This window comes from Lithobates pipiens, unplaced genomic scaffold (genome assembly GCF_037356315.1).
Source record: "Lithobates pipiens isolate NorthernLeopardFrog02 unplaced genomic scaffold, aLitPip1_a1.2 Scaffold_22, whole genome shotgun sequence".
Lineage (NCBI taxonomy): Eukaryota > Metazoa > Chordata > Amphibia > Anura > Ranidae > Lithobates > Lithobates pipiens.
Genome location: NW_027507784.1, coordinates 15,849,286 through 15,863,706, shown reverse-complemented (window position 1 = coordinate 15,863,706; position 14,421 = coordinate 15,849,286). Strand labels below are relative to the sequence as shown.

The 14,421-nt window shown below is 45.1% G+C and overlaps 2 protein-coding genes across 2 annotated transcripts in view; one reads left to right on the top strand and one right to left on the bottom strand.

Moving 5' to 3' along the window:
• Positions 1-14,421, bottom strand: part of LOC143923342 (kinesin-like protein KIF13A) — a 511,776-nt gene that overhangs the window by 391,782 nt on the left and 105,573 nt on the right. The window lies entirely within an intron of this gene.
• LOC143923340 (guanylate-binding protein 4-like) overlaps positions 4,726-14,421 on the top strand; it is a 52,356-nt gene continuing 42,660 nt past the window's right edge. Inside the window, exons 1-3 of the mRNA XM_077446952.1 lie at positions 4,726-4,904; positions 6,323-6,450; positions 9,217-9,326. Coding sequence (XP_077303078.1) covers positions 4,730-4,904; positions 6,323-6,450; positions 9,217-9,326 — 413 coding nt within the window. The 5' untranslated portion in view covers positions 4,726-4,729. The remainder of the gene's footprint in view (positions 4,905-6,322; positions 6,451-9,216; positions 9,327-14,421) is intronic.

Below are 14,421 nucleotides of genomic sequence, written 5' to 3'. Positions count from 1 at the left end.
GGCTTCTCCTTCTTCCAGGACATATCCCAAGAGTTAAATGCTTCGTAATGGAGAAAATTACAAGAGGGTACAATCATTGAGAGTTGCTGTGGCGCCCTATGAATTGGAGCGCTGCAGCTAGGCGGTCATCTTTTGCAGCGGCCAGACCACATCCCCAATTTGTGTTATTTTTACCCAAATGTAGCGTAATACATTGTGACCTAAATTTATGTAAAAAAAAACATTTATTTGCAACATTTTAGAAAAAAACTAGAGAAACTTTTTTTTTTCAAAATGTTCAGTCTTTTTTCCTTTATGTGGCAAAAAAATAAAGAATCCAGTGGTGATTAAATACCATCAAAATCTATATGTCTAAAAAAAAAAAAAAAAAAAAATGATATTAATTTGGGTACAGTGTAATTGTTTTTTTTTTTTCCCATGAAGATTTTATTGGTTTTTCAGAATAAAACAGTAACAGGTGATACAAAACTGAAATAATGCATGTAGTGCATAGTACAGGGGTGTCCAAACTACGGCCCTCCAGCTGTTGCAGAACTACACATCCCATGAGGCATTGTAAAACTCTGACATTCAAAGACATGACTAGGCATGATGGGGATTGTAGTTCCTGAACAACTGGAGGGCCGTAGTTTGGACAACCCTGGCATAGTACAACTACAGATAACAGAGAGATCTTCATTCAAAACCGATATGCTCTTACATCCATATCGTTAACAAGAAAGGTAAATCCCCAACTGGAAATTTCCCAGGTGCTTTGTAGTTGGTAGGTTGTAGGTAGTTTGACGACCTCTTATTATGTCAGTCAGAGAGTCAAGGTTCCGCCGACTTAAGGCTTATGATTCAGACTGTTCTTGTTGATGCTGGGTGTCTGTTAGTCGGATAGGGGTCGTTGTGGATAGTAGCAGTGTATTTGGAGCATCAGCAATTGGGCGAAGGATGTGGGGGTCGGGAGTTTAGTCATCATGTCATGAGCCATCGATTGGCTTTCAGTCGGTTTGGGGTGTCTGTATCTGGAGTGTTTTCCGCTAGTCAGAAAATGGTGAAAAAGAAAAACAAGGGGGGGGGGGGTGGGGGTATGTCAAGTATGGAGGAGAAGGATGAAAAAGGAAAGGGTAGGGAAGAGAGTTAGAGGGGAGTGGAAAGGGGGTGGCAGAAATGGATGGGGCAGGGAGTTGTCTCTCTGATATCTCCCCCAAGCTTCAAAAGCGTGATCAGGGGTGTGGGCAAAGGTGTATAGCATATGGTTGGTCTATGGTGGTCCAAACATCCCCCCAGCTCTGGGTAAGGGTGTAAAGCGCCCTTTATTAAGGTTTATCGGTTAAAGTCCCGCATAGGTAAGTGTAGGAGGAGTTCAGCTAGTCGCACTGTCCCTGGTGCCAGCACTGTTACAGTTAGCCCTTGTACACACGGTCAGAGATTCCGACAGAATGTGTCCGATCGGACCTTTTTGTTGGATATTCCGACTGTGTGTGGTCTCCATCGGACTGTTTCCTTTGGAGTATCCGACGGACCAAGTTTTCCAACTTGTTGGTAAAATTTTCCGACAAAATGCTCTGATAGGACATACTCCAATCATTTGTAGAGAATTTTGATCGGATAAAGTGCCACACATGCTCAGATCAAATTCCTACACCAAAGCTATTGGCTACTAGCCTGAACGTAGTCCCGTCGTAACGAAATAACGTCATCACGTTCTGAACGATCGGATTTTCCGTCAACTTTGTCCGACCGTGTGTATGCAACAGTTTCGGACAAAATCCGTCGGACAAAATCGATGAATTTGGTTGTCGGAATGTCCGAGCGTGTGTACAAGGGCTTAGACGACCTCTCGTTGGCATGATAAAGCGTCCATCTTTCCCATGTCTGGGCATATTTATGTGGGGAGTCTCGTGCGTAATTGTTATTTAAATTGTGACAGCGCTGTTAGCTGAAAAATGGCCTGAGCAGGAAGAAGGTGAAACAGTCTTAATTTAAAGTGGTTAAAAAATAAAAAAACTGCCCTGCTAGACCAGTGGTTATTTCACCCAGGAAGAATATGCAAATAATTTTGTTGAAATTGATTATAAATAGATCCACAAGTATTTTGGTTTCTGTACACTTTAATCAGGGGTATATCTACAGGGGTCGTGCGGCTCCCCTGTACACCTGCATAGGAGAGGCGGCATATAGACAAACTGATGCATTCCATTTCCTCCATGTAGCCGCTGAATTCCGGCTTCTCCTCTCCCTCCCTCAGGCGTTCAGCGACCTCTTCTTGCCAGGCCCTGCTGTCAGGTGTGTGTGCAGTGTCCAGCTTGTCATACCCATGCCTCTGGAACTCCCACACCCCCTCCCTGCTCTGTTCTGCATATATCTAGAGCCCAAAAACCATAGTGCCCAACACACTGTGAGCGAGCCCTGGAGGAAGCGGGCGGTGGGAGAGACATGCCGATCCGGTCCAGAGAGGAACTGACATTGGCTGCCTGGGACAGTGACAGCATGGAGGAGCCAGTCAATATGAATTCCACCCCAGGTCCCTGAGCCATAAACTGGTGACTGATAGGGGAAAAAGGACTCATCATGGGGGAGGGAATTAAATCCCACCCCCTGTCACTGGGCACTCCCACCCCCTGTCACCCCCTGTCACTGGGCACACCCACCCTCCTGCCCCTTACACCAGTCAGTGGGAGGGGTAAAGAGAACCTTTCATATGAGGAAGAGATTAGAGACTAGTTATCACTCCCCCCTGTCACTGGGCCCACCCACCTCCTGACCCCTACCCCAGTCAGTGGGAGGGGTAAAGATGACCTGTCATGGGGGGAGGAGATTATAGACTGGAAAACCCCGCTCCGCTGTCTCTGTGCACGCCCTCCTGCCCCTGAGCCTTATACCAATCAGTGGAAGAGGTAAAAAGGACCTGCTATGGTGGAAAATGTATTAGAGACTGGTAACCCCACCCCTGTCACTAAGCCCATGCTGTGCTCCTGTTCCTGAGCCATAAGCCCATCAGTAGGAGTGGAAAGAGGACCTGTCATGAGAGAAGGGAATCCAGAGAAGTCTAAACTACAAATCCCAGAAGAGGGGTGAGGAGCAGAGCAAACCATGAGGGACAACAAAGTATTAATTACACCCAACCACCTATTATGACTGACCTTCAGAGGGATAAGTGTGGGATATAGAGGATATAGAGGAACTGATACCCTCCATTTTCCTCTTGCAGCCGCTGAAAGTCTTATGTCTCCTTCTCTCCCTCCCACAGACATTTAGCGGCTGCAGGTGGAAAATGGAGGGTATGAGTTCCTCTATGTACTGCCCCCACCGCCCCTCTTATCTAGGTCCTGCAGCTCCCTAGATTAAAAAAAAAAAAAAAAAACTGACGCAGTGGCATGACTACCAGGGTCACAAAGGGCGCACTTGCGACCGGGCCCTGGGGTTCTGCCGCTGTTCAAGATGGCAGCAAGGGGGCCCACAGCAAAGCATGTGAAAGGGTCCCACTGCGGTGTCACAATAAAGGGCCCCCTGATGTGAGTAAGGGGTCAGGGGGGCCCTTTGTGGTTTCTTGCACCAGGGCCCTGAAAAATCTACTTTCATCTCTGACTTGATTTATAACAAACATGTCTGTGTAGAAAGGTTTGTATTTAAATGGGACTTTAAATGAGGCTGGTCAATGATTAATAAGCTGTTTGTAATGCCTAGGTATTAAGGTCATATTGAACCATGTTCCAAAGAGACATAATCATATCAATAGATTCATATTACATATAATAATACCGTAATCACATGATTTACATAGTAATATTTATATAAATTAATTTAATATAATTACCGTATTTATCGGCGTATAATACGCACTTTTCCCCCATAAAATCAGGGGAAAATCATAGGTGAGTGTTATACGCCGATCCCCCCGCCGATCTGCGCTGTCCGTAGAGCGCCTCCGACATTTACCGAGCTGAGCCGAGTGTACTGTGTACTCGGCTCCACTCTCAATCACGCCCAGTCCCGCCTCCTAGCCTTTACGTCCCGCCATTGGCCCGGTGTTGTGTCCATCACAGGAGCCAGGACAAGGGTCGGGACAGGGGCGTTACTGCGAGCAGAGCCGAGTAGCCTCGGCTCGGTCTATGTCGGCGGCGGGAGGAGCCGAAGATCTCAGCGGCAGCGGTGGGAGGAGCCGAAGATCTCAGCGGCGGCGGCGGGAGGAGCCGAAGATCTCAGCGGTGGCGGCGGGAGGAGCCGAAGATCTCAGCGGTGGTGGCGGCGGCGGGAGGAGCCGAAGAACTCGGCGGCGGCGGGAGGAGCCGAAGATCTCGGCGGCGGGAGGAGCCGAAGATCTCTGCGGCGGCGGTGGTAAATTTAAAACTAACCATGCTGCAATTTTGGGAAAGGCTGCAGGGGGACAGTGCAAGGCTACAGGGGGACAGTGCAAGGCTGCTGGGGGACAGTGCAAGGCTGCAACGGGACAGTGCAAGGCTGCAACGGGACAGTGGAAGGCTACATTGATGGGCATTTAAAATGTAAGGTTTTTTCCTTAAACTTGCCTCCTAAAAGTTTTTTTCCTTAAACTTCCCTCCTAAACTTGGGGTGCATGTTATACGCCGGCACGTGTTATACGCTGATAAATACGGTAGTTATTGGACATAATGGTGCAATCGATAAAAATAATAAGTCATAAAAAAGGCATATAGTGTAATTAATACTGCCGTATCCACATATAAAACATGTCTGTGTGTTTTTTAGGCAGGATATAAAAATGGAGGCTCCAGTGTGTCTGGTTGAACATCTTCAAGATGGGAGCCTTCGGGTCAATGCTGAAGCGGTAGAAATCTTGTCCAGGATAAAACAGCCGTTGGTTGTGGTGGCCATTGTTGGAATGTATCGTACTGGAAAGTCATATTTGATGAACAAGTTGGCTGGTGATCTAAAAGGTGAGAGATCCGGTGACAACAGATGGTGCTAGTAAAGTGTATATCTGGGCAAAATAAAGAACATGTGTAGTACATCTCTGTGTGCCCATTTCCCCATATTGTATCCCTTTGAAGCAATGGTTCCCAACTGCTGTTCTCAGGACCCACTAACAGGCCACATTTTAACCTTGGGGAGATGCAGACTAGAATGCTGCGATCACTGCGCAGAAAATGATATTACACAGGGGTGGACTGACAACTCAATGGGCCCCCGGGCAATAGGAGATTATGGGGCCCCCAGGCAATCCGAGATTATGGGGCCACACAGTATACAATCACACAGTATACACATAAATGTACACACAGTATACACAGACATGTTTCTATTGGCTGAGAAGGTACTAGAGAGGTGGGGCAGCTATAATCTCAGGATTTTTAGACCAAGAGGGTGTCGGTAAGGGACATTTCAGAGACAGCGTTAAAAAAAAAAAAAAACACAGATTTTTACATTCTGTCCCTGTTTATACTGAGGCTGGCAACCCTGATGAGGCTGGCAACCCTAGTGGCTCGGGGCCCTTGGGCAGTGCCCAAGTGGCCCAATGGTCAGTCCGTCCCTGATATTACCTGTGATGTATTTCAGTTATCCTGCAAACCTGGCCTGTTAGTGGGATCCCGAGGACAGCAGTTGAGAACCACTGCATCAGATCAATGCATAATTGTTTGAATGTTTAGATTTGTGCTTCAGTAGGGTTGGAAGTCTTAGCCCTTGTACACACGGTCGGACATTCCGACAACCAAATCCGTAGGATTTTGTCCGAAACTGTTGCATACACACAGTCGGACAAAGTTGTCGGAAAATCCGACGTGATGACGTTATTTCGTTACGACGGGACTACGTTCAGGCTAGTAGCCAATAGCTTTGGTTTAGGAATTTGATCTGAGCATGCGTGGCACTTTGTCCGATCGGAATTCTCTACACATGATCGGAGTATGTCCGATCGGAGCATTTTGTCGGAAAATTTTACCAACAAGTTGAAAAACTTGGTCCGTTGGATACTCCGACGGAAACAGTCCGATGGAGACCACACACAGTATATCCGACAACACTGTCCGATAGGAAACATTCCGACGGAATCTCCGACCGTGTGTACAAGGGCTAAGTATGTGTAACTTACGAGTAGCATGTAAATTGTTGAATGGTGTACCGTGCACCACATTTTATTGTATTTCTTTTCTTTTTTTTCTTGTGTATAGTTGGATGTACACATGTAAAACCCTTAATAAAAATTATTGGTTAAAAAAAAAAAAGTGTGGTAACAGATGTATTTTTCAATGTAATACCTCAATAATATGGCCTTAGTCTCTTCATAAATGAGAATGGGCCACTAAGTCTACCGTAAGAAGTGACATACGTATCGGGGAATGTCCTCTGCTTTCAGGTTTCGAGCTGAGTGCCGCTGTGCAAGCAAAGACCAAAGGTATCTGGATGTGGTGTGTCCCTCATCCCGTAATGGAAGAGAAAACATTGGTCCTGCTGGACACAGAAGGTCTGGGGGATGTCCAAAAAGTAAGTCTTGACCAAATTCCTCTTTAGTAACCAGAACAGATGATGTAGTAATATTGGTTCTTTCCTCGCTCCCATTATAGACCACTGTACTCATAGATCACATTCAGTGCTTTTGTCTTTTTACGAAGTGGGTGGGTGACCGGTTTATATTGGTAATCTGTAAAGGAAAGAAGTCGTTATAGACCTGACTGTCTGGTGAGGGGGCCTGAATAATGTGAGTACAAATCATTGGGAGGTAGAATAGCTCACATATACAGTATGTTTGTATTTAATAGGTAACTATCCGTTTGTAAAAAATAAAATAAAATAAAAAAAAATAATAAGCAAATAAAGTCCAATTTTAAGCATCCCCTGCAATAGGAATTTCAGTTTTGATGAGATACTCCCCAAGAGTTAAAGTGGGGCCCCACCCTAAAATGGAACTTCCGCTCATCGGAACCCTTCCCCTCCTCCGGCGCCACAATTGGCACATTTCAGGGGGGGGGGGTGCAGATACCTGTACAGTACAGGTATTTGCACCCACTTCCGGCATAAATATCCGCAGATTCTGCGGATATTTACGCCACTTCCTGCGGGTCCCCCGCTGTCCGCTGGGAAACACACGGATGCCAGGGACAGCGGGGACCATCCTTATTGCGCAGCGCGATTTGCGCATGCGCAGTAGGGAACCGGGAAGTGAAGCCGCAAGGCTCCACTTCCTGATTCCCATACCTAAGATGGCGGCGGCAGCAACCGAGAGACGATCGAGAGATCGGCTTCGGGTGCCGACATCGCGGGCGCGCTGGGCGGGTAAGTGTCCTTATTTTAAAAGTCAGCAGCTGCAGTATTTGTAGCCGCTGATTTAAAAAAAAAAAACAGCCAAACTCCCACTTTAAATACTTCTAAGGGGACGCAGACACTGCCAATTTTTCATAAGAGCACTGAGCGTGCACCAAGTGGTTTTAATGAACCACTTAAGGACCAGCCTCCTTTTAGGTGTTTACATGTTTAAAACAGTTTTTTTTTTGCTAGAAAATTACTTAGAACCCCCAAACATTATATATTGGGTTTTTTTTCTAACACCCTAGAGAATAAAATGGTGGTTGTTTCAATACTTTTTTTCACACCGTATTTGCGCAGCGGTCTTACAAGCACACTTTTTTTTGAGAAAATTCACTTTTTTTTTATAAAAAAATAAGACAGCAGTAAAGCCCAATTTTTTTTTTGTATTGGGAAAGATAATGTTATGCCGAGTAAATTGATACCCAACATGTCACGCTTCAAAATTGCGCCCGCTCGTGGAATGGCGACAAACGTTTACCTTTAAAAATCTACATAGGTGACGTTTAAAAAATTCTACAGGTTACGTGTTTTGCGTTACAGAGGAGGTCTAGAGCTAGAATTATTGCTCTCGCTCTACCGATCGTGGCGATACCTCACATGTGTGGTTTGACCACCGTTTTCATATGCGGGACGCATATGCGTTCGCTTCCGCCGCAGGGACCACTTTTATTTAGTAGCTGGCCGCCCACTGAAGAAGAGGATACTGGAGATTATGGCAGATAGCTGCTGCCATAACAACGATATTCCTCTTCAAACACTGAGCAAACAAGCAGGACAAAACTCTGGATAGCCGCACACTGGAAAAAGACTTGAAATCCCATCTTTAATTGAAACAACGTGGGTCACATCAAAACACAATAAAAAAATCCACAGCAAAAGGAATAACAGGGTACAGGAAAATCGTGACGCGTTTCGCACCGCAATCAGTGCTTACTCATAGCTTCCGCCGCAGGGACCACTTTTATCTTGTAGCGGACGGCCCGCTGAAGAAGAGGATACCGGGGATTATGGCAGATAGCTGCTGCCATAACAACGATATTCCTCTTCAAACAGCCGCCGTAAAACTGCAGGCGTGGCGGTCCGTAAGTGGTTAACCAGACCTTCCCATCTTTAGCAGGTAAGGAAACAGGTCGGACTCGGCTACAAAGTTTGGTAAAATTTCTGCAGCGTACATTGATCACCCAGAGGGGATTGTTTTATTTATTTATTTTATTTATTATTCTCAATTCTCCATAGTGAAAGTATTTTTTTTTCGAAAAAGTTATAGAGCGTGCATCAAAAAAAAAAAAATCGGTAAAAATCTGTACCAAATTTTTGCTTCTGAGGATCTATATTACAAATGATGTCCCATAGTTTGAGAAGGACTCTGAGTCCATTTGTAAAGAAGTAGCGTTGCTGCTTTCAAGTCCGGTTACCAACACCTTCTTATTGTGGAAGATTTTCAGCCTTAAAGAGGAAGTAAACCCTGATGAGTTTACTTCCTCTTTCATTCCCTGCAAAGGTAAAGCATAATGGACTACTATGCATCGCATCGCATCGCATCGCATCGCATAGTAGTCCATTATGTGTCACTTACCTGACACAGGAGCCAGCGATGTCACCTCTGTCCCCTGTAGTCCGGCGCATCCATCTTCTTGGTGGGGTCTCGCCGCTCTGCCGCTGTCATTCGGCGAAGCCGCGATGACGTCACTCCCGTGCATGCACACCGGAGCCGCCACTCGCGGCATATCACCGCTGAGCGCGGCACGCTCAGTGTGCCTGCGCGCCGCTGTCTATGGCGCATGTGGTGCCTGTCTTTTGGTAAATATCTTGGTATTTCTTGGACGTACAGGTAAGCCTTAATCTAGACTTACCTGTAGGTCAAAGTGTTTTGTAAGGGTTTACAACCACTTTAATACTTGACCAGTAAACTCCACGTAACCCGAGGACATTGTTGTTTTACAGGGAAACAGTAAAAATGATCTGAAGATATTTTGTCTGTCTGTCTTGCTGAGCAGTGTCCTAATCTACAACAGCCGAGGAACCATTGATGAAGATGCAGTTGAGAAGCTCCGGTATCCTTCACAATACAGTGCCATTTAGTGGTAGGTTAACGACAGTAACATCGGAAAGGTAGATCGTCTGGGGCAGAGGCTGATCGGACTTTGCAACCTTTAAAGTGGAACTGCAGTCTGCTCCCAAAATTTGTAATAAAAACATCTTTGCCCTTTACTTTGTATGTTATTTTATATATACTGTGATTCAGTACTTGTCAAATAGGCTGTGGAAATCTCCACCCACTGATTCTGGCTGCAGCTGTTTTAATTGTAGGCGGCTGAAGCTGCTGCCTGTTCACTTCCTGGATTTACACAGACGCACAGAGGGAACACCTCCAGCTCTGCAGCTCTCATTGGCCCTCCCATGACTCACCCCCCCTCCCTTCCTGGCAAACTCTCATGAGAGAGAGAGAGAGAGAGAGAGAGAGAGTGAGAGAGAGAGGGAGAGAGAGAGCTGTGCATGATATCAAAATTCTAGGCTAATGACCAGACAATAAACAGGAAGTGGGCTGTATAAGTTATTTGTTGGCAGAAAAAAAATAAAAAATATATATATATATATTTTACTATCCAAAGTTAAAACAACAAGGGCATTTAAAGCGGTTGTATAGTATATTTTTTCAATTTTACTTATAGGTAAGCCTATAATACGGCCTATGATAAGGCTTACCTGTAGGTAAAAAAAAAAATTCCCCTGGCAATGAGCCGCTGATTGCAGTGGCGCATGAGGAACGGGGGATTCTCGGCTGGAAGCCTGGCAGACGCCAGACCCTGCCGGAAAGAAATCTCCTGCACGCATGCGCGGGAGTGACAATATCGCCGCTCTGGCAACTCTCAGCTGCGATATCCGTAAGACACGCAGAGGGAACATGTCAGCTCCCTCGGCGTGTATCGGGCGAGATGTCGGGGCCTCGTTCTAAGGTAAGTATTTCATAATGAGCTAGTATGCGATGCATACTAGCTCATTATGTCGTTTCCCTTGCAGGTATGAAAAAAAAAATTTTCAGTGGGTTTACTACCGCTTTAATAGATGGGATGTTGAAAAAAAATGACTGAAGTTCCACTTTAAGGTTTTTTTTTTTTAATTATTACATATGGTGTTTAAATTTAATGCAAAGTGTCTCCTGTCCTGCTGGCTGCTTTCTTAGTTGAAATCCAAAGTCCTCCATCCCATACACCCATAGCCGTAACCTCGTGGTGCTGCAGGGGTTAATATCAGCTTGTCACTTGCACAGGACTCTGGGCTTGTGATAACTCTACACTATGCTGGTGTTGCACTCTGATACTCCGGGTTCTGACCTTGCCGATCTCTGTATTACCATATTGTCTGCTGCCTCTCCTGACCTTTAGCTTGTCCTTGGATTGCATTTACTGTCTGCTGCCTGTCCTGATCTCTGCCTGTTTCTAAACTATGCTTATCATCTGCCGCCTGCCCTGACCTTTGCCTGTTTATGGATTACACTTAATGTCTGACACCCGACCCTGACTTCTTCCTGTCCCTGGATTATGCTGCTGACCACCGCCTGCTTCTGAATTCTGTTACTGGCTACTCACCTGCTGAAACATTAGCCCGATTCCTAAGCCCTCTAAGGATCACAGGTACTTCTTTGTATATCTTTGTTCTACCTCTTGTATGGCTTAGGTAGGGCCTATAAATATTAGAAGTACCTGGAGCAGCCAGGTACTTGTAAACGTGCTTGCCTTAAGAGAACAGGGCTGGTATAGGTGAAAATACACTTTGACCACTAGTAGCGGGGTTAGAATTACATGGCAAAGGTACCCCTGATGTAATCCTAACCCTTTGTATTACTAAAATCTGCACCACACCATCTTTTTTAACCCCAACTAAACTTACCAAAAACCATGACACAAATGTTGGAGGAAATTGGCCATTTCTGCCCCTTTATTAAAACAATAACAAATTATATATCAAAATACTACAATAACCATAAAATTTAAGGTTGCCAATCCTTGGAGGCACCAAGTATCAAATTATCCACATTGTATCTGCAAAACTATTTCCACGGTCCCCAGCCACACCGCACCGGCTCGGAGACAAACCACATTCTGCAGATACCACAAATCCACCATAACTGGCATTCCACCGAGGACTCCATACTTTGGGTCCCTAATAAGATAATCACAGCATGTTGTTTTTAAAAAGCCTCCAAAGACCCCAACCGCACTTTGACCTGAAAAAATAAACAAAAAACAAAAATTAAAGAGGACGAATCAATCCAATGTAGGACGAGCAGGCAGGAATGTTTCTCCTCCATGTGCCCTCCTTCGGATGTCCGGCTCTACGTAATATCCCTCAAGACCTATCCTTGCAGCCACTCCCCCACACTGGCTGCCCAATGGCCATAAAGCTAAATTAAGTAACCAACATTTTTTAAACCCCTGACTTCCCTGGCTTACCCTGTGTTCCTTATCATGTTAGCCCTGCGCTCTTTTTTTATTTATTTTTTTGCTTTGGGCTATACTATCTGTAGTTTGGCTGAAGATGCTAAAGCCCAATTCTGAGCAAAAATGAAAACAAAACCAAAAAAATATATAAGAAAATCCTTGTTTCCATCCCATCCACACCTATCCATGTATACATTTCCTGCTGCCATGTGACCCTCAATGTAGTGGAGACTGGTGATTAGAAGCTGCATACTGGCCCACAGGCTGGTCTTGTTGCCTCTCCCTCAGACACTTCTTACATCCCATGGAAAGTGTCCACAGACAGTGATGTGAGCACTTGAAGAAGAAACACCCCCAATCTGCAGTCCAAAACCTAAAGTGAGCTTGTTGCTTTGCATCTGCAAGGTAAAGTAACAGGCTCACGCTAATGGCCTGTACACACGATCCGAATATCGTACGACAGATCTTTACGACTTTTTTCGCTTAATAGTTGCAAGTAGAAATTGAATAGGTAACTAAAGTCAGGAAAATTCTCGTACAACAGAAAAAAAAAAAAAAAAAATCGGAAGTGATGTCATGTGTTGTAATGGATTTTTATTGTATTTTTTGGACGACGACTATACTGACTAAATGAAGATCGTACGATCTGGCATCGTACGAGGAGAATTGTCATGCTTGTCCGATCGAATAATATCGGATAAACTGTGGTGATCGGCTCTCAAAAGTAGTGTACATACGATCCGAAGATCGTACGATTCTTCCTCGTTTTCGTACAATATTTGGATCGTGTGTACGGGCCATAGTAAAGGACACATCAGGTATTTGCAGGCATGTTGTGTGAAAATTAAAAGAAAAAAAAACTATTGTTTATAGGTCTCAATATCTCAAGCTCTGATTTGCAAACATAGCAATGACTCTTCTTCTTAAAGCGGAGGTCCACCCTAAAGTGGACCTTCCACTCATTGGAATCCTCCCCCCCTCTGGCGCCACAATTGGCACCTTTCAGGGGGGAGGGGGGTGCAGGTACCTGTACAGTACAGGTATCTGCACCCACTTCCGGGATAGCTCTCTGCGTAGATTCACGCCCCTTTCCGAAAGTCCCCCGCTGCTTGCTGGGAAACACAAAGATCCCAGAGGCAGCGGGTCCATCCTTATTGTGCAGAGCGACTCGTTTGATTTTTGGTTGTGAAATGTTATTTTGATTTTCTAGTCTTTAGTAGGCTCAAATCAATGTTGGTTTTCTACCGCAGTGCTGAGAGCACTCAGAAGAGCTGGACACATTTCTAACAATGAATGTAGGTTTTGTTTGCGAAATTCCATTCATTCCAAACATAAATGCAAATTTGGAAGTGCTTTTGAGCAAGGCATCATCCCGGTATCAATCTTTTCAGCCGGTGATTCTGAACATGGGTTACCTTAAGTCTCTGTGTTGCCTCTCTGATTATTACCCTCCTTGCCCGGTCCGTGAGTTTTGGTGTGCGGCCGTCTCTCGTCAGACAGGTTTGCTGTTGTGCCATGTTCTTTCCATTTGGTTATGATAGATGTGATGGCGCTCCTAGGGATCATCAAAGATTTGGATATTTTTTTTATAACCAAACCCCGACTTGTACTTCTCAACAACATTTTCCCTTACTCGTTTGGAGAGTTCCTTGGTCTTCATGGCAATGTTTGGTTAGTGGGGCCCCTTGCTTAGGTGTTGGGGCCTTTCAAAAGGGTGACGGATCATGTGACACTTAGCCCCTGTACACACGGTCGGACATTCTGCCAACCAAATCCGTCGGATTTTGTCCGACGGATTTTGTCCAAAACTGTTGCATACACACGGTCGGACAAATTTCTTGAAAAATCCGATCTCTCAGAACGTGATGACGTTATTTCGTTACGGCGGACCAATAGCTTTGATGTAGGAATTTGATCTGAGCATGCATGGCACTTTGTCCGATCGGAATTCACTACACATGATCACAGTATGTCCGATCAGACCAGTTTGTCGGAAAATATTTCCAAGTTGGATATTCCGACGGAAACAGTCCGATGCATACCACACACAGTCGGAATATCCGACAACACGGTCCGATAGGACACATTCCGACGGATTCTCCGACCGTGTGTACAGGGGCTTAGATTGCACACAGGTGGACATCATTTCACAAATGATGTGACTTCTGAAGGTAATTGGTTGCACCAGAGCTTTTTATTGAATTCATAACAAAGGGGGTGAATACATATGCACATGCCAATTATCATTTTTTTTTTTATTACCAAAATTTTTTTTTATGTATATATTTTTCTAATTTTACTTCATCAACTTATGCCGCATACACACGATCGGAATTTCGGCCCGCAAAAGACCGATGAGAGCTTTGGAAAATGCGACCGTGTGTACGCTCCATCGGACTTTTGATGGCCGAATTCCAGCCAGCAAAAGATTGAGAGCAGGTCCTTAATTTTTCGGTTGGAAAAAGTTCCTATCCGAAAATGCGATCGTCTGTGGCACTTCTGTTGCATTTCCGACGTGCAAAAGTTCTACGCATGCTCGGAAACAATTTGACGCATGCTCGGAAGCATTGAACTTCATTTTCTTGGCTCGTCGTAGTGTTATACGTCACTGCATTCTTGACGGTCAGAATTTCAGAGAACTTTTGCGTGACCGTGTGTATGCAAGGCAAACTTGAGTGGAATCCCGTTGGAAAAGCCATCATATCTT